At 35.1% G+C, this 21,637-nt stretch overlaps 1 protein-coding gene across 1 annotated transcript in view; it reads left to right on the top strand.

Moving 5' to 3' along the window:
* enc (R3H domain containing protein encore) overlaps positions 1-21,637 on the top strand; it is a 66,458-nt gene that overhangs the window by 17,946 nt on the left and 26,875 nt on the right. Inside the window, exons 2-8 of the mRNA XM_089712135.1 lie at positions 13,582-13,792; positions 14,321-14,398; positions 15,664-15,831; positions 16,257-16,417; positions 18,216-18,307; positions 18,911-18,968; positions 20,740-20,795. Of these exons, the coding sequence (XP_089568261.1) occupies positions 14,336-14,398; positions 15,664-15,831; positions 16,257-16,417; positions 18,216-18,307; positions 18,911-18,968; positions 20,740-20,795 (598 nt within the window). The 5' untranslated portion in view covers positions 13,582-13,792; positions 14,321-14,335. The remainder of the gene's footprint in view (positions 1-13,581; positions 13,793-14,320; positions 14,399-15,663; positions 15,832-16,256; positions 16,418-18,215; positions 18,308-18,910; positions 18,969-20,739; positions 20,796-21,637) is intronic.

Raw genomic sequence — 21,637 nt, 5'->3', positions numbered from 1 at the left:
TTGAAAATAATTGCATCAACTCTAGTTAATATTCTAGAGAGTTGTTACCAAGCATCAGATAATTTTAAAACTAAATCCTGGACAGGTCTTTTCCAGGTGTAATAATAGTTTGTTTGATATAATGTTCTCGATAAAGGAAATCTTCCGACTGACATTTTTAGCTGCATATTCGCCTTTTCTCATCATACCTACTACCTAGTTCACATATTGCTATTTTGTTAATTAATTGGATCCACGCCATTTACCATTCTGTGTTTTAGAAATTCACACTTCGAATATGGTTAGACTACCAATTTTTAAAAGTGCATAAGATTTTATCAAATATAACTTTCATACTAGCTGGAGCTCTAGGCTTCACTCGCGTTGTGCCCGCGTAAAAGTTATTCTATCTGCTGAACCACACTATAATATATATTACTAGCTTTCCGCCCGCGGCTTCGCCCGCGTTTTCAAAGAAAAACCCGTTCCCGTAGGATTTCCGGGATAAAACCTATCCTATGTCCTTTCTCGGGTATCAAAATATCTCTATACCAAATTTCATGCAAATTGGTTCAGTAGTTAAGGCGTGATTGAGTAACAGACAGACAGACAGAGTTACTTTCGCATTTATAATATTAAGTATGGATGTGTACCAAATTTTATGTAGATGTTATCAGCTGATTTTGCGTGATGTTCTACTGCACACTTAAATTCTGAAAACTTTGGCGTTTATAAAATTAGTAAGAATGTTTTATTTTTCATCAGTATTAAAATGTTACGTGGCAATTTTATTTTCTAAATTCACACCCTCATTATACAAGCTAGTAGAGTTTCACAGTGGTAATTTTCATGTATTTCTCACTAATATACCTAAATGAGCACCATTCAACGCCACTCGCCCTGCATTTGCTTGATCATTAACGATCTTATGTTTTTAATGTTAGGGATTATTTTCCTGTAAACCGGTTTGACCTTGATACTGTGCGTCCTTGAATTTATTCAGCATATTTTCTTGAAAATAGGTCTTTAGTGCTTCTGCATAGGGTGTAAGTTTGAGTGACGTTTTATCATCTAATTCTTGTATATTTAGTGGCCATCTGGTACAATTAGGTGGGCATATCTAAATATTGCGTAACCTGCTTCGTTGGTCTATTGTCGATCATAGGTCAAGCATTTTATATGCGTGATATATAGTAAATTGCGATAAGTAAATGCGGGTACTTGTGAATTTGTGCTAATTTTATATTATAACGTCGTGGTCAGCGTTTTACTGAATGTCATGCTGTGGAATTGGAAACACGTATTGTTGTATAAGCCGTGCTTCACAACAAGTTTAAAAGTTCACAAAGCTTGGTTGTTACAGATTTTAAAGTAATTATAGATATTAATAGAGATTTTATTACAACTGCTAGTCAGTTAATTATTACTCTTGGACTACTTTACTGCAACTTAGAAATTTATACACATGTTCAAAATTATAAAACTATCTAACCACACTTCTTTCATATTCATTTCAAACATTTATTCCATCACTAGTATAATAACACAGGACACACATTTTTAAGGGAAAGCATATTCCTAATAACTTTAAAGCTAGATCAGATGTGTTGCTTTTCAATTCTGTCATTTCGCCTACACCAAGTTGATTATCAGTTTTCCATGTTCGCAATCAAGCCTCTCCGCTCGGTGCCCAATCGAACAAAGGATGCCTAATTGCTTCGACTCTGTCACTGTCAAAGCAATTGCCAATGTTGACAATTTTCTGTGGACGTTTTGGTCTCCGGATCTGACGAATTTTTCAAGTCTGTTGTCTGACATTTGTTTAATTTATCATAAATACATCCGCGAAGAGTTATTTTCACGGCATGGACGTGCCAATCCTTAATTAGAAATGCTATGTCACTATGCTGAATATTTTAAAAGTCTAACTAACTCTTTAGCAATTAATTCCGTTAAAGAGACTGCTATTTTACGTTTTAACCATAGTAGGAATTCATTCTTCTGCAGTACCTTTAACTTGCTATAACTAAACTTGTAATGTTCAAAGAGTTTCTAAATCTAATAGTTTTTGAGATATAGTTAGGTATCGAAACAAACATAGCAAACAAAATTATCCTGTCTACAAATTTATTATCTCTAAGTACGTACAGACACAATTATCTTAAACTGTTATCATTTTAACAATATGCAGCACATGTAAAACGGCAACAAACGTACTAGGTAATGATCGGTGGGGGTGACCTACATACTATATCGGGTCAGAGTCCCGCGGCCATCCCGGTCGACCCACTGAACTGGGCTCACCTAGGCTTATCATCGATCCAGGATAGCTAGCTAGGTAACACGGTAATATACTCGTAGTTTGAACAATAACTGGCAGTTTATGAATTGAGTATCTTCTTATATATAAAATTCTCGTGTCACAATGTTAGTCTGCATACTCCTCCGAAACGGGTGGACCGATTCTCATGAAATTTTCTGTGCATATCGGGTAAGTCTGACAATCGGCCAACATCTATTTTTCATATGTACCACGGGCGAAGCCGGGGCGGGCCGCTAGTCTTATATATAAAATTCTCGTGTCACAATGTTAGTCTGCATACTCCTCCGAAACGGGTGGACCGATTCTCATGAAATTTTCTGTGCATATCGGGTAAGTCTGAGAATCGGCCAACATCTATTTTTCATATGTACCACGGGCGAAGCCGGGGCGGACCGCTAGTATGTACGTAATATGTAAAATAGACATGATTTTAATAGTGCAACTTCGCAGTTTCTTGCCGGGTCTTCTCCGTCGAAACTGCTTTCCGAATCGGTGGTAAAAGGTAAAACTATGTCATGACGATTAAAAGTGCTTCTAGATTTAATAAATAATTGTTTTAGTATGAGTAGGTATTTGATGTTAAGAATGTCTCAAACCATTCTTTAATATTTTAATGTATGTGACCAAATTAATTCTCAGTTCGGAAACCAGCCTTTATGTACTTGTTCGATCTCATCTAGGCTTATCATCGATCCAGGATATCTAGGTAACTGAATAGTGTGGTTCTAGTGTTGATATTGTATTGAAATGAAGTATGCAGTATGTTTGGTTCGTCTGTGAAAAGGTATGGACAGAAAGGTACGTACGTTTGGGTTATATTTTGTACTAGCTGGGCTTCGCGGTTTCATCCGCGTGGCTCAGCTCCTGTTGGTCTTAGCGTGATGATATATAGCCTATAGTTTTCCTCGATAAATGGACTATCTAACAACGAAATAATTTTTCAAATCGGACCTGAGATTAGCGCGTTCAAACAAACAAACTAACTAACTAACTCTTCAGCTTTATAATATTAGTATAGATTATAATATTATTCCTCTCCTCAAACTAACTTACTTCCGTACGTCTGGTTGTCTGGAAGAAATCGCTATTTAGCGATAAGACCGTCATTTGTTTTAATTTATAATTAGATTAAGTTCCTAGTTAAGTTATTTCAGAGCAATAAAGTATGAATAAATAAATAAATATTTTTTCTTTGTAGCATAAAAGATTTTAACGTTTATAAATATCGCAACTGGCCACTGATTCATCATAGTGTACTTAACCTAAACTAGAAACGAATGAACAATGACTCGGCTGTATAATTTACACACTAAACGAAGATTCTTATGTATAAACGCTACACGAAGATTGCAATAATTATGGGAAATTGTTTTTAAGCTTAGTTTTAGCATAGCATTTGCAATGTGATTGTGTTTTTCGAAATAGGGACCCAAGACGCATATTGGAATTCCTTTAACAAAAAAAAGAGCGTGTATGCCGAACACACGTGTCAGAAGTGAAACTTCTTTGGCAAGATTCTAAGAAACCAAAATCGTCGCCTTACTCCATGACGTGACGGTATTGCCACAGTATTACCATATTTCCTACAGTAGTGCGACGAATGTACTTGTGCAGAGAAACGGAGGGGAACTTGCGGGGGTCGGGCGACGCGGGCCGCGTAAGGCAAACACGCTTAGTTTGCCTTACCTAGCGCGAAAGGACGACGCAGTCGTATTTTTTGTGTAATAATTTTATTATACATAGGTACTTACACATTCTATTATGGCGCGCACAAACTGTTCCGTTTACGGATGTAAATCTACATTGAAATCCCAGAAGGAAACAATATTTCAGAAAGATTGTATTACCTAATTGTATCTGTTGAATTAAAATCAAAGCTATGTATATGTTGTCCTCATTATTTTCTAATCAGATTGTACATCCCAATGCGAATGCATTACTTAGTTAAATGTTATAAATTATAATATACAATTAAGAACATCCAAAAATAAAGTGTCCACGTAAATAATATTTAGCAGTGCAATATCTATAATTATATATTTATGAACAAATAATTACATCAGATTTAATAATCGCAATTATTTTGAATGTACATATGAATAAATGATTTCATCATAATATTAATAATCACAATTGTTTTATTTCCCATTTGTTGCAACCCTAGCGTATTTTCGTGTGGCAGCGTAAGTACCTACGCTGGCGGCGGCATCGCGCGACATCAAAGGCGATTCCTTACTGTAGGAAATAATATTGTAATACTGTGGTATTGCCATGACGCAACCTTGAAATTTTACTCTCAACGCGTCTAAAGAAGTTTCACTTCAAAAAGAAAATTAAATTTCTAGTAATACACACTGAGAAGCATCAACAAAACAGAACAATTGATTACAATAGAATTTAACATACATTCTCCAATCGATAAAGAAAGCCATTTATCATCTGTGTAGCTCCATTAGTCTTCGCGAGCCTCATGGCGTAAAATTGAAAGGCATAGTGCAATATTTACTAGCTGGCACCCGCGGCGTCACTCGCGTGCCGTGGTACCTGGATGAAAAATAGAATATTTGTTAATCCGGACTGTTATTTCTTTCTCTACCCGATTTCGTAAAGATCTGATCAGTTCTTTTTGCGTGGAAGAGTAACAAATATTATGCATCCGAATTCAATACATTCTTGCAAATTTTCGCGTTTATAATACTACTGTGCTGCGTGGTTTCCTCCGAGGACGAAGCTGCTGGCAAAAGCAATATTTATTGCCATAGCTTATGTGTTATCCTAATACATAAGCTACATCACTGCCAAGTTTTGTAAGAATAACAAACATAGAACCTCAAAAAATTTCAGCAGGTATCATTAGTAATCCATGAGGTTAGAGCTGGCAGGCTCTTAGCTTGTTTGGGCAAGGCGAAGGGCTGCCGCTGATGGGGTCACAGATGAATTCTACCAATACCCGTGGCCCTCCCGTTGATGCGGCTTGACGGAACACAGTTTTGGTCGGTAGGAATCCGACATAACCCACGGCCCCTCCCCCGGAGGCCGTGGGTATCTATGCAAGATTTCCCCACTTAAAAAAAAGGTATCATTAGTAAGACGTTCACAATATTAGTAGAAAATGAAGTAGGATTTAGACAAACGCAAGGCGGTAAGATTAATTGTGGCATAGGTCGCGATAGTGGGAAGGTCGAGGCCAGTGAATCACCGTGATTGGTGCAAGGCTGTGGCGTGAGGGATGTATATCTTTATGTACTTTAGTTGTATAGGAATATGGTGAGTCAGTTCTGCTGAGGGGCAGAATTATGTACAAGTTCTTAGATACTCTTTCCGAATCCGTGTTAAATAGTAAAACTGTTATTTCAATTTAAAAAGTGATTCTAGAAGAAGTCTAATTGAATAAATAAATGTTTGAGTTGGAGTTTTTAGTCTGCCCTTTATCTATATCATGTGTTTGCATCTGATTTAGGTTCATAATATGAGTCAAAAACATTAAGGATAATCGGCTTTACATTTATATCACTGATGAATGTTTTTCTTTCAGTGACAATCTCTTCTGAGTTTATAATTTATATTTATAGGTCCGCTAAAATTTATCGATTTCGATTGATTTTTGGATTAACAATATTCGATCTTATTAATTATACCGTCGTATTGTAACTCATTCATCACTTATATCATCATCTATGTCTTTTAGTGTACATATTGTGGTACAGCTGATTTAAAACGTTATCGAGACAAAAAATAGTGTTCAAAGTGAGGTCTTACAATACGCGATATATGTATTAAATCATCAGACAATATTTACCAGTTTAACCGCTTCTCCCTTCAACTAAACCAGCAAACAGTTTTGATACTTATCCATTTGACATAAAGTTTATAATAGCATCTCAGCCGATAACAGTAATTAGTCGAAATCATGCAACATTATGAACTTAACCATTCTTATAGGGTCGTATTTAGCGTTCTATTATTAGCCCTTAGGGTCAGTAATCAGGTGTCGTGAAAAGCGACCGTTAACCTGAATTGTACAGGATATAGTACCAGTTTTGTCTACCCTCATTTTAAGTTGAATATCTCAGTCACGGAATTACGAAGTGCATTTTGATGTTGATGTGGTAGTAAATACTAACGATACAGACTAGTTTCATCATCAGTCCTACAATTTGTATGATTACGGATGTTAGTCGCTAATATCAATGAACAATAAAGAACCGAACAAAAGCTTCAAAGTAGCTCGAAATATATTTTCTACAACTTCAACATTTTATTAAAAGTTTTCGAAATATTACAAGTTATATAGCAGCCCATTCACAAATTGTCTACTATCCCAAATAAAAGTTGGTCGAAGTAATTCCAGCAACCCGATACCTACAGATATGTCTCATGTCACTATGGTGAGAAACATTGAGCACATGCCAAGAAAGCGCCATAACCATATGCCTTGTCCAAGGTTGAGTTTTATAGGTTCAATGTCGGCACGTTGCCATGGTAACGGTCCTGATGCCCTAACTAACCTGGCAGATACCCTCGTAGGGGTTTTAAAGAAAAGAACATGGTTGGATTGGATCATGAAGCGGGATTTCTTAGGGCATCTTATTGTGTTCGTGTGTCCTTTGTTAGGTAAATATAGATGCGGTTTATTGTATCTATATGTATATTGTATACGTTCTGTTGAGTAGAATTCTTTGATGGATTTAAAATAGAAGCTCTGTAAATGCTATATTACAAAGATGGTTAGATGCAGTGCAGTTTAAAGGTTTGTTAAAGAATACATCGGGAATATAGCCTGTGATATACAGGTAAATTAGCTTGGAGAAATTTTTGCGTTTGTAGTAGTGTATGGTCAGCAAATAAAATAAAACAACATTTTATTTTTAGTTTTTATTTTATACAGGGTTACTTGTAAAACACCAGCAACCTCGCAGGACAAGATAGCTAACATCATAAGTAACAACATTTGTTCTACGACTTTTGGCATAACGCAATAAATTATTTTTAAATGATTTTTTAAACTTTTATTGTACTCTCCTTACATTTGTAAGTCTATGTTCTATTAATTATCGGATGGACGACGCGACGCCCCCTTCCCCCTCTCGTTCGCTTTTTGTTTACGTAATTTTTGGGAGGCGTAGAGTTTATAATATTCAGACGGAAAATTAAATGAATATTTATTTTTGTATGAAAATAAAATCTAACAAATTATCAAAAGTCGAAATGTTGTTACTTATGATGTTAGCTATCTTGTCCTGCGAGGTTGCCGGTGTTTTACAAGTAACCCTGTATATATAAGGGATTTTAAATTAAACTATATGTGTTTCTCCTCTGAAAAAGATGAGACTTTATTTGAATATTTGCTCATATAACATACATATAACTTTTACATTAACAATGTTACTAAAATGAAAAATTTACTAACCTGAAAAAGAAACGACATTTAAAGTTTAATTCTTTAGTTTGAGAAGTCAAAGGCTTGCCTCGACCATGTTTTAACACTGGAGACATATTGAATTAACAATATAAAGTTACAACACTTACACACAAATTAAACACTAGTTATGGCCCTGCCTTCATACAAAACTGCTGAATACGCCGTTCGCACGGGAATAGAATGTGGATGCGATTTCCCTTAGTTAGCATCCAAGCTTACGTCTTTATAATTATTAAACTGTATAAATTCATTCTTTAACTCCGGTCTGCATCGTGCAGACATGGGTGTAAAAGTCTCATTTTAGCTATTAAATGTAGTTTTTAAGTACATCTGAGTTTTCATTTGGGGCCTCCGGCTGCGGGACATGTAATTCACTTCAACAAATATTATAACAATAATAACAAATAATAACAACAATCAACAAATACAAAATTTATCAATTAAACTACGTACATAATAATTATAATTTTTGAATGAAATGTGCTTTATGTTCTAACGCTACCAAACGACTGCACGTGGCACCTGCGGACAGCGTAAACTGGTTTATTCTGGTTTTGTGCGTGTTTCCACTTTCCACTATCAAGTGACGATTTATTTATTTGTTTTGTTTCGTAATTATTATGGTCAAATATTAATTATGAAACAAATTATTATGGACACGATATTTTATTGTTTCACGGTAGTCGCCTTGTCGTTTGCTCAAGGACGTAAAATTGAATGATATATTTTTTTTTATAAAGTCAAAACCATTTTCTTTCAAATAAAAACTTGTTTTTATTGAAAACAAAAGTGTTGCTAGGAATAAGTATAAAATTAAATAGTAATGTTAGGATATCGAAACATTTTTGTATAGGCCAGAACGATATAGTGGAAACGCGCTCTAAGATCTGAGTAATATACACACCACTACATATGCAAAAATTTCTCCAAGCTAATTTACCTGTATGTATATAGACTGTGATTTGTTGTTGAGGTACCTACAAGATGATGTGCATTATACAGATATTAACATCATTATAATTTGCGAAGGCGTTTAAATGTACCTAAAACATTTTGTTCGAAAATCTTACCTATACCTTCAATTAATTTAACTGAACTAGCTGACCTAAGCACATTTCTTGTTTTTTCTTTTTCATTTTTAATAAATTTATAATTGAAGCTTCCATTTGGTGTAGCATGATGTTATATAGGCCTAACGCTTTCCTGGATATATCCAACGCAATAATATTTATTACTTGGAACCAGTATTTCACGAAAAAAATAATCGGTGGAATAAAATATGAATATCTCCAGCGATGCTCTAGTTAAAGTGGCAACTTTTCTTTAACAAACTTATCTGCCCAAATCCGATTGACATTTTCCGGTTTTCCGGTTCGCATGTGTAGATACCGATTACCGGTTTCCTCACGTGTGCTAAGAACCCTCTACACAATCATGGGTGGCGTTGGCTCAACAAATTATTGCGATGTTTACGGTGATTATGAACACTCAATATGGCGACTGATTATAGACATTTGGACTCGGTAGACAGACGGTCTACATATCGTGATTGGCTCTACTCGCCCAACGCTGCCCATTGTCAAGAGAGCCCATGAGGTATTGGAATCGGAAAGCGATTCAATGGTGACGCATAGCAGCTGCGAACTTGACAGTGGGACAGGGATGGGGTCAGGGCTGTGTCCGTACCCATTGTTATACGAGACGATAAAAGCTTCTGTATGTGAACACGTGTCGTGTGTGATTGTGCGAACCTTTTTTGTTGAGATAAAGTGTGCTATTTGTACGTATAGAACATAAATGAAATCAATTAAAAAGAATCTTGTCTCGTAAATTATAATGTCGGAAAATGATGTTCAAATTTTATTATTCCTTCAAAGCGTTGCTTGTCTGTATACATTTTTGCTTCCAATAAAAGAAAATTTTAAGTTTATATATTTTTGTTAAATTCGTTGTAGTGTTTAATTTCTAAATGGATTGAATAAGAAGAAAAAAATTCACCGTATAAAATATATAAATTGTAGTACTAAATTGTAATTATAATTGGGAAATTCCAGTTGGAATCCTTCCCTTACGTAATTTATTGAAATATGAAGTGAAAAGTGTTAATAATGTATGCCATCACACTTGACAGCGAGGCCTTGGCATTAGGTCACGGTTAAGTTTGCTTCCTTTTACATTCGTCACGATACGATAAAAAACGTATCGTAGCGTTGAACACCTGTGATATAAAATTGTTATTGTAAAATAATTAAGACGTTCTAGTTGCTTCGCAATATTTCGGCTACATTGCAATTGAAATCAATTGATTAAAAGAAATAATACGCTAGTCTATAAAACATGCCATAATAAATGAAATTATTATGAAAATAACTATCTACTTTCTGTACAATGTAACTTCAATAATTATTTTGTTTTAATAAATCATCTACTGTCTTGATTAACTACAAGCCCAAACTACTTTATCTCTATTTATTTACATTATTACAAAGGCTTCCCAATGTCCATCTGAAATAATATACATACCTACACTTTTAAACTGTATTTAGTTATAAATTTATAAATTGTAGGTATTTAGATTTTTCTTACAGTAGTAGTAGGTATAACTATAAACCTTTAGAAATAGCAGCAATGTTATAACAGTATCGTAGTAGTAAGATAACAACAGTATTTCTTCATGCGGTAATTAAACAAATAAAACGTAACTACCCGCACAATGGAAACGTGCAAAATTTGCGATGTCGTGTGAACAGTGATAACTATAATATATTGTTTCCTCAACTTTTGTTTATGTGTTTATATCGCACATAATAGACTACAAGCCCGCATATGAAAAAAATATGGGTCAAATGAACCACCAGGGGTCATATCTAGAACGAAAGAAGAGCAAAAAATAATAAGATTCATCACTATGCCGTCACTTGTAAGCTGTCCAACTGAGTGCAGATGAGAATTGAAAAGTACAGGTAGACTCGGTAAATTTTGGTCATATATTTTTGTACGGCATTCTTAACCATCGATAGATCCATTAAAAATAATAAGAAACCGCTCAGTGCCGTACAAAAATGTTGGTCCACCAAGTCGGAATTTTAATTTCATTTCCGAGAGTTACCGGGGGTAAATTTGGTCATTTGACCATGTACGGCATCTGTGTCATACTATTGCTATACTGCTTTTAATCCATTATTCCGCAACGCCGTACAAAAATCATGGGGACAAGGGGAAAAAATCGAGAGTTGCAATCCCCTCTCTTTCCCCACTCCAGGGGGTCATTTGACTAAGTACGGCTTCGGTTCCAAAACATTATCTAGCACTCAAAAGTACTATTAAAAGCAATGCCGTCAAAAAATAATTGTTCTTTTAAATGTATACCAATAATCATCTTAATTTCATCGAATTCTTGATATAAAGAGCTGTAAGGTCATTTGACCCTGTACGGGAACTTTTTTTTTAACATGATATTGTAAAATTCAATTGTTGTATAGTATTGCCGTTCAAAAGAAACCGTTCTAAAAAAAGTTATAGAGAAATGCAAACCCAGAAATTTTGTTAAAGTTTAAACATCGTAGATTAATGAAATATAATAGTTTTCTACACTTTATTCGTTGTTTTAAATAGTATTAACATAGATAAATTAGGAAAAAACGATGCCGTACATTTTTGTGCAGACCACATCTTTTAGGCTGATGAAAGCGACGAAAGCTACAATTTTAAGGGTGCTTTATGGCCATTTGATACAGTACGGCATTAACATATTTTTACCCAACTACGGCAAAGCAAAAGGAGGGTTATGGTTTTGACAGGTCATGTATGTATGTTCATCTATTCCCTCGTAACTTCTAAACTACTTATCAGAATTCGACAAATAACATATCATTAGAAGCATCTGAATTGTTCACTGGATAACCAGCGACCAGCTAGCTAAAGGCTATATGGGGTTTCACAAAATCTAATGTGGCGCCCTCTAGCGGACAAAACATACAGAGTAAAAAAATAAAGTTAAGATAAATATGCCGTGTTTGGTATCATTTGAAAGCGCTTTACTTGTACATTTTGAATATATATATAATACTAGCATTTGCTTGTGACTTTACCTGTATTCATGGGCTGATTGCATATAATTCACATCTTTTCGTTCATAGCTTTTTTATTAGTTCATCAATTTAACGGAGTCCATTCCACTTGACTCCGACTTTCCAAGGTGATAATTAACCACCTCAAGCTTCTTAATATTAATGTATATTTATATTTTATTATCAAAATATAAAGCAAACATTTCGTTATATGGATTTTTTCTTTTTCAGATTTTTCCCCTTTGAACCAACGAAAATGTACGGCACATGAAAAAATATTATCTATGCATAAAATACTTTAAAAATAAATTTATTTCGTGTTGTGTCAAATGACCCCCTGGAGTGGGGAAAGAGAGGGGATTACAACTCTCGATTTTTTCCCCTTGTCCCCATGATTTTTGTACGGCGTTGCGGAATAATGGATTAAAAGCAGTATAGCAATAGTATGACACAGATGCCGTACATGGTCAAATGACCAAATTTACCCCCGGTAACTCTCGGAAATGAAATTAAAATTCCGACTTGGTGGACCAACATTTTTGTACGGCACTGAGCGGTTTCTTATTATTTTTAATGGATCTATCGATGGTTAAGAATGCCGTACAAAAATATATGACCAAAATTTACCGAGTCTACCTGTACTTTTCAATTCTCATCTGCACTCAGTTGGACAGCTTACAAGTGACGGCATAGTGATGAATATTATTATTTTTTGCTCTTCTTTCGTACTAGATATGTCCCGTGGTGGTTCATTTGACCCATATTTTTTTCATATGTGGGCTTGTAGTCTATAATGTATGCGACGAAACACACTGCATACTATGGTCTAGGAATATTGAAATGCTAGAATATATAGGTACCTATATCTTGTAGTTAGACTAGGCCGAGGTCGTGAGCGGTTCGTTTTGATTTTTTTTAAGCTATTGCATAGCTTCTATCGCGGGCCTTAAGCGCGGAGACCGAATCCAGAAATTTAGTAACGAAAAACCTCACGCTCCCCCTCCGGGCACGGAGCACGACGGGCACGGAGGTGTGGCTTGAAGGCATGCTATGCAATAGCTTTACCGCGGCAGTCTCCGAGTGCCACACGTCTTTTTTTCCTTTTTATGTGGGTAAAGGGTGAATGTTGATAGATAGGCTTTCTTTTGGTTTTATACTTTTTTCAAATAAAGGATAATGAAAGATTGAAAAATGTTTGTAGATTTATATCTGCGTTCCCTATAATAAGTAAAATAAATGTTTAATCAGGTGTAGATTGTTTTTCTAAAACAGATTTTTTGTAGTCTACAACACATTTTATGTACCTATCTAATGTTTAGTTTTAAGACCACATTCGGCAAATTCCACTCAAATTCGTAAAAAAATACAGACAATAAAATTTATTTCATTTTTTTTATAATACGCATTATTTTGCATATCAACATTTATTATGTTAAAATTGACTTATTTTAGGCAACATAGCTCATAATATAGTATTCGTAATTTTTTTTTTTTTATATTTCTACATGAGTGGCACGTCAAAATGTGGCTAATTTTATCTTTAGTTCTCTTTTTCACTCACGATAGTTGAATCATGCCATTTCACTTTGACGACTAAACAGTGTGTGCTTGTATTGTTTTAGAAGATCGAATGTAGTGTTGGTAACTTATCTACACCCTTTTCTTATAATATCATCATACTGGAATAAATATGGCTTTAAGTCATCATGGTCCTCGTGGTATAGTAATATCTTTTAAAGCTAACAAATATCTGCATGAAAAACTAAAAAACCTTTCCTATTTTTCAGATTGATGGCGTCTACCATCGTCAAGAAGCACAGACTGAAGACCGCTTGACAACCGAAACATGTTCCCTTCACCGTCCAACCAAGATTGTCGTGTCGAGCTTAGCGATAGGGGGGACGACAGCTTTAATTAGACGTTCATAGTTGCCTTCAATTAGGTCCAATCTCTTTGTAAATAGTGATTATTTCGGTAGTGAACCTTTTTTTCGGTGAGGTGAGTTGGCTTTTTATTTTGCTAGATAGTTAGATGATGTGTGTGCTGATTTATGGTAGATAGCTAGAGATACATCAAGACAAACATAGTTTTTAACTAGGAACCCTGAACACAAATATTTCTTGGGTAATCAACGTAGGAGACAGTGCAATAAAAATGGTGATATGAGGAGCATATTAGCATCTCAAAAGATTTCATTCTTTATTACAAATCTTACTTTGATGCTTTGATTGTTTCGTTGCAAGAGATATCCATTTGTTTTAATATTAATCGATTTACATATTTTCTGGAAGAGGTAATACCAAAATTAGTAGCATAATGCTAAGAATATGCTATTAGAGATAAGTGAGGGTAGTGTGCTAAATATAACACGTTCCTGTGACCCCTTTTGGAATAAGGGCAGAGTGCAGATTTATTTTTACATTGGTGATCGATTTGAAATAATTTATTCATATTGTAAATGCAATATAGTGGCTCAATTCATAAATATGCTATTTGTAGATTGCAGTATAGACTTCTCTTTTTCAGTGAAATATTGTTATAATGGAGAATACAGAAGTGGAAACGAACTGTTCCAGTGAAGATGGACAGCTCATTAGAAATAGGGTAAGTTTATTACATACTAGAGGTCCGCCCCGGCTTCGCCCGTGGTACATATTATTTCGCAATAAAAGGTAGCCTATGTCCTTTCTCGGCTATCAAAATATCTCCATACCAAATTTCATGCAAATTGGGTCAGTACATAGAAATCTAAATAACAAGACACATAGAAGTGCTAAAATGTCATAATTCGTATGAAAACCGCTGTCGCCAAAATCAACACATTCAAACCGAAAGCTAAACAGTACACACAAGTAAACTATGCCTTTTATTGGACAGCTTGATTTTAGTGAAAACTAACTTATCTATTAAATTAAGCTTTTGAATATGTATCCTAACGCACGAATTTACGGTTTATTTTAGAATAACATCCCTAAGTATATGAGACTTTTTGCTCCAATACGAACAAACGTGATAATAAGAAAGGTCGACTGTGTCATTCATTGTTATTTCGATTACTATGGTGACGCTCGTAATACTTGTAAATATTCTATAATTTTAAGGAAAAACGGCATTATTTCTAAAAAATAAATATTTTCCGATGAAATATTATTCCTTTATAAGTATAATTACAACTTGTGGAAGAATTTCCGCAATGGGAATTGCTGAAACACACCATGTATACACTCATACGTCTCCAGAGCAACTGAACAGTGACGAATGCACTGGTGTTGTGCAAATCACCTGAGTGGCGACAAGGTCACGCACGCTTACGACTTCTAGTGTCTTGTTATTTAGATTTCTATGGGTCAGTAGTTTAGGCGTGATTGAGTAACAGACAGACAGACAGAGTTACTTTCGCATTTATAATATTAGTATGGATTTTGATATGTACTTTTATCATAATTATGTGTGCTGTGGCTTCTCGATAGTTATTAATTATGTGAAGGACCATACATTCGTCATCCAGAGATACCGTTTACAGGAATAAAGTCAAATCAATGTCTGTTAAAATATAAGTAGGTAAAATTATATTAATGTTAGTCTTATGGCACATTAAACAGTAGTTTTATTGAACTGAATCTATATTTTTACCAGATAGTTAAATAATTAATAATAATTAAATAATGACTTTCTTCAGAGTAAAAAAAAATGCAAAGAAAATTTTGAAAAAATAGCTGTAACAAAACAAAATATTTGTTATAACTACTTATAACTAAAGACCAGATGATCATATTTTTGCAATTTTTGGGTTTATTCGATCCGCCATCATTAAGTAGATAAGATTTCAACAATTATTACTGTTCAAAGATGACAAATTTAAATTCCAGAGTTTCAAATCGAAACAGCTCGTGCGCAGCCAAGCGATACGCGAAGCCACGTCACCCCCGCGCACGGTCTCCCCCTACCCGCCTAGTCCGGAGGCGGAGGGGGAGACCAGCACGAGATGCGTCACGAGCGTAATGTGTGATCAAGAGAAGCTGCCTGTGCAGATACAGGTCAGTTTAACTACGTGTCACGTTCGTTTACATCGATTTATAACAAGATTTTATTAATTTCACCTGTATGTTCGTCTGTAATCGACTCCTTTAGACTTGATACCTGCTCGAACTTTCCACCGATTAATTATATATGCTTGAACAATTACTTATACCTGTTCGAAAATTTCAACAATTGCTTAGTTACACCTGCTCGAAAATTTCAACAATCTACTATATAAAAATAAGTCGGGTTTTCCTTCCTGACGCTATAACTCCAGAACGCACGAACCGATTTCCAAGGTTTTGCATTCGTTGGAAAGGTCTCGCGCTCCGTGATGTTTATAGCAAAGAAAATGTGTCTTTGGTGGCGAAACGGAGTTCGCCGGGTTTGCTAGTTATCTATAGTTTCGAAGTTTCCATCAATTACAAATTCGTACTTGCAGATAACATCAGGCGGTTGGGAGGTGGACGCTTACACTGAGCAGCGTTTGCGCACGCGTCGCTGGCTCGGGCAGCGGCCGCACTCGGACTCGTCGCGCGATTTCCTGTCGTACAACCCGCGCGTTATGTGCGTGTGTGGGAAATGCGCTTGTCCGCACTGTAGGTGAGTCGTTAATTAGAGTATAGGCATTGAGGTATTACTATAGAGAGGTCACCACGAACAAAATCTGTGTAACAAGCGCGGCGGCGCCAGCCGGCTAGTGAGTAGACACTTTGTAGATATTCTGCCTTTTATTACTTATAAATTAAAACCAATCAATGTAACAAATAAATATTGTTTATGTTATTAAAAAATATGAATAAAATTATCAATTAAAACCAATCAATGTAACAAAAAAAAATGGCTTGAGACGATTGACTCTAACTCGTGTTGGAAATAGTTTAGTAGAGATGCCCTCTCTAGTATGTAGTACATGGTAACTCAATGAGTATAGGCCGATTAACGTAACCTGGCGCGTTCACAGTACTCACACTTATGCAATTTCACTATACAGTATGTTCAAAAATAAATGATTTTGATAATCTGTCACATGATTAAATAAATAAATATTACAGTGAAGCTTCTTAACCTTTTTTGGCAGGTTCGTTGAAAATAAAATTTATTTATTTATTAATCCAATTATTATATTACTAGCGACCCGCCCCGGCTTCGCACGGGTGCAATGCTGATACTAAATACACTACAGAAAAACTGTGAACGTTGTATATAAAAACATAGCGTCGCCCGCTCCGGCTTCGCACGGGTATAAAATATATAGCCGGGCGGCCGGCCTGTAGCGCTGCAAACGCTACGTCCCGCAATTTTTAAATCTGTAATATCTTCGAAAATATTCACTTAAATCATACGGTGTAAAGGGCCATATAGATCTATATTAAATGAACAATGTATTCAAGGTATTTAATTGGTTAAGGATTAATGCTGTATTGGTTAAAATCGCATCGAAAATTAGCCATTATTTGTCGTAAAAAGTAAATGACAAAAAAAAGTTATTGTGGGTTATCCATAAGAGATAGACATATACCATCGCGGACTTTTCTGTAGACCTTTTCAATGTGTATAATACTTAGTACATTATTTTGATAAAACTCGTAGGGTTCAGCCTGCGTTTGCAATTTAAGCGGAAAAAATGTAATTTTTTACGACATCACATTAGAAACCTCAAAAATAACAGTATTTCTCCACTATTTAATGGATGTTATTATACATATAAACCTTCCTCTTGAATCACTCTTTCTATTAAAAAAAACCGCATCAAAATCCGTTGCGTAGTTTCAAAGATTTAAGCGTACAAAGGGACATAGGGACAGGGAAAGCGACTTTGTTTTATACTATGTAGTGATAAGAAATTACACGGGAGGCCGGGTTAAATATAAGTTTGAATGTAATAAGAATGTACTGCGATTCTACACAACTGCCTAATTGATGTAGGTAGTTGATAACAAATCGCAGCAAGTCAACGACTATTAGCAAAGTGAGGGTAGTTGGGTCAAACGTCGTATAAACAACGTCCGAGCCCCTAGGCACGATTCGTACGAATGCGCCACGAGTCAAAGGAAAGCGGCAATTTATAGTTTTCGACAGCTAAACATGTTTTGATAGGAAATAGTGACAACTATTCATCTATCTAACAATATATATATTAAATAATTGATGATTGAATTAGGATATGTGCTATGTTTGAGTATTTTTTATTATTATTTACTATACAAATAGATAGAAGTAATTAATATCCTTTGTACCAAAATAATGTGAGTAAAATTATAAATATGAGTTGTGAACACGATCGATAACATAAAAAAACACAGACAAAAAAACACAAACGAAAAAAAAATGTACAAAATGAATGCTATTGTTTAAACTGATTTTTAATTACAATACACCTATGTCTTGTCTTTTCCAGGGGCAAAAGGAAACATATATGTGCGATGAAGCAAGACTCGGGCATCGTGTGTTCAGTGGACTGTCCGGATTGTTCAGACTGTGAAAACATAGGTAAATAAAAATAAAAAACTTTTTCAGAAATTAAAAAAAAAACTCTTAAGTAATTATTAAACAACATGGTAAAGGGCAGCATTTTACAGCAAAAGCATATCTTGAAATTTAATCTAAAATTAAATGTTAAATCCTATAATAAATGTTGAAATAATTGTATATTGAAACACAACTTGTGGATGCCGATATAACTTTATTTTATAGTAGCTTTCCGCCCGCGAATTCGCCCGCGTTTTCAAAGAAAAACCCGTTCCCGTAGGATTTCCGGGATAAAACCTATCCTATGTCCTTTCTCGGGTATCAAAATATCTCTATACCAAATTTCATGCAAATTGGTTCAGTAGTTAAGGCGTGATTGAGTAACAGACAGACAGACAGAGTTACTTTCGCATTTATAATATTAGTATGGATAAAAAGTTTATACATATATAGCAAGCTACATTGTGCGTATACGACATTACACTACGAAACAAAGAGGCAGGAGGAGGTCAAAGACAATTCGTTTTTACTATAGATGCTACATAGACTATACAACAGTTAACTATTACTAAAATACAGATTATAATATTTGTCTATTACAACAATATATATTTATGGTTTCAGGTACAAATGGCAAAACGGAGAGTGTTGATATTGATGAGAATAATATATTTTATTGTAGGTAAGATATACAGGGTGTCCCAAAAAGTAGTGATGAACGGAAGCTGGGAGGTAGAGGACCTAGAGAGCTATCCGAATCACCCCCATGTATGTTATGCGATTTTTCGTATTTTCGGAGTTATGACATTTTTTTCAATTTTTCATCTATCGCTGAGTACGATGAGATTTTTATTTATGGTGACGTGACTTATTGCGCTAGATGCTTGATTTTTTTTTGTGTGGTAAGCTGAAAGATAGGCCAATTCAGTATGGTAACATTTACTATCGTTAGATCTTCGAATGGAATAAAAAAAGAATTAAATGCCAAGAAAGATAAAATTACCCAGTATGTTCACAACTTCAAGGGCCCATAAAAAAATAAAATCACATAAAAAAAGTTTTCCATTTGGCTTTTAAAAACTCGCTCTATCTATCAGGTAGCTACCCTAAAAATTTCATTTTATTATTCAGAAGGCTTCAATCGAAAAATTGAAATCTAAATGTGGTAAGTGCAAAAATTTTATTAACATGATGATCATTAAAACCAAATTAAAACCCATAAATAGGTGTTTAATTACCAGAAATTTTTAAAATAACCCCGCTGTTGCTCAATGCAAGTGCGACATCACCGTAAAAAGTTGTCTTTTAAATGTCTGAATGCCCTTTTATCATTTTTAATGGTTTCTTCTGCTACTATGAATTTCCGGGTTATTTCGTCCAAATTGTAGCATTCTCTCAAGTAGCCGAGGTCTTTTTAGTATCCCCATTGAAACAAATCAATGGGGTTTAGGTCGAGGGACCGTGCAGGCCAGGCTTTAAGGCAGGCGTCACCAGCGCATGCGCAGGCTGCAACGACCAATCCATCTTTCAGGGTATCTTTGCCCTTTAGCCTGGCCTCGACGGTCCCCGGACATAAACCCTATTGATTTTTTTCCGTGGGGATACTACAAAGACGAGAGACTGCCACAATTTGAACGAAATAACCTGGAAATTCATAGTAGCAGAAGAAACCATTAAAAATGATAAAAGGGCATTCAGACATTTAAAAGACAACTTTTTACGGTGATGTCGCACTTGCACTGAGCAATAGCGGGGTCATTTTAAAAATTTCTGGTAATTAAACACCTTGTTATTGGTTTTAATTTGTTTTTATTAATCATCATGTTAATTCAATTTTTGCACTTACCTCATTTAGATTTCAATTTTTCGATTGAAGCCTTCTGAATAATAAAATGAAATTTTCAGGGTAGCTACCTGATAGATAGAGCAAGTTTTTAAAAGCCAAATGGAAAACTTTTTTTATGTGATTTTATTTTTTTACGGGCCCTTGAAGTGGAGAACATACTGGGTAATTTTATCTTTCTTGGCATTTTAATTCTTTTTTTTATTCCATTCAAAGATCTAACGATAGTAAATGTTACCATACTGAATTGGCCTATCTTTCAGCTTAGCACACAAAAAAAATCAAGCACCTTCCGCAATAATTGACGTCACCATGAGTGAAAATATCACCGTACTCGGCGATAGGTGAAAAATTGAAAAAAACGTCATAACTCCGAAAATACGAAAAATCGCATAACATACATGGGGGTGATTCGGATAGCCCTTTAGGTCCTCTACCTCCCAGCTTCCGTTCATCACTACTTTTTGGGACACCCTGTATTTATTTCCTATAAAATTTTATGATCTACAGACTAACATTAATGTTAAAAAATATTTTAAACGGATTGTTTTTTCATCATGTAATAAAACTTTATTTAAAATAATAATTTATTTTTCCTTTATGTTAACAGGTGCCCAGACCGGAAAGAGAAGCCAAAAAGTATATCTTTAAGTGGAAATGATACAGGTAAATAAATGTTATTGAATTAATTTATTCATAGTATAGAAATATTTCTCTACATATCACTACATAGTATAAAACAAAGTCGCTTTTTCTGTCCCTATGTCCTTATGTCCCTTTGTATGCTTAAATCTTTAAAACTACGCAACGGATTTTGATGCGGTTTTTTTTAATAGATAGAGTGATTCAAGAGAAAGGTTTTAATATAAAATTTATTAGGTTTTAGACAAAGCGGGTGAAGCCGCGGGCGTTAAACTAGTATAGCATAATTATCACGTTCAAAAGTTGTCCGAAGCAAAACTCTGCTTTCGCGTGTATTAGGCAGAGTTTTCTATTGTACGAAACAATGGACTATTACTTTGAACATCAAAGTCATTCAACTATATTATGTCATCATTCAATGAACGCACTAGTCATTCAATCAAACAGCAGATTCAACTAGATGACAGCGACATATTATAAGGTATATTAAGCTATTGCATAGCTTCTATCGCGGGCCTTGAGCGCGGGGATCGAATCGAGAAATTCCGTAACGAAAAACCTCACGCTCCCCACTCCGACGGGCGCGGAGGTGTGGCTTGAAGGCATAGCATGCAATAGCTTTACCGCGGCAGTCCCCGAGTGACACACGTCTTTTTTTTAATTTTTGAAGTGAAAACTTCTTTATCGGCGTTGAGCACTTTTTCTGTAATGGGTATAAAATCTTAAACTCGCGTCAGGACACGTGACCTGATCGAAAAAGCGTAAGACGGATACCATTCCAAAATATCAAACATGCTCAACTTTAATAATCAAGTTTTCACTTCTGCCGGCACTCCCCCAGTGCATCCCGTCTTTTTTTTTTAAAC

The sequence above is a fragment of the Colias philodice genome, chromosome 28 (assembly GCF_061535455.1).
Source record: "Colias philodice isolate Cphi_HAF_F1 chromosome 28, ilColPhil1 Martin Lab GWU primary, whole genome shotgun sequence".
Lineage (NCBI taxonomy): Eukaryota > Metazoa > Arthropoda > Insecta > Lepidoptera > Pieridae > Colias > Colias philodice.
This window is presented reverse-complemented; position numbering and strand designations above follow the sequence as displayed.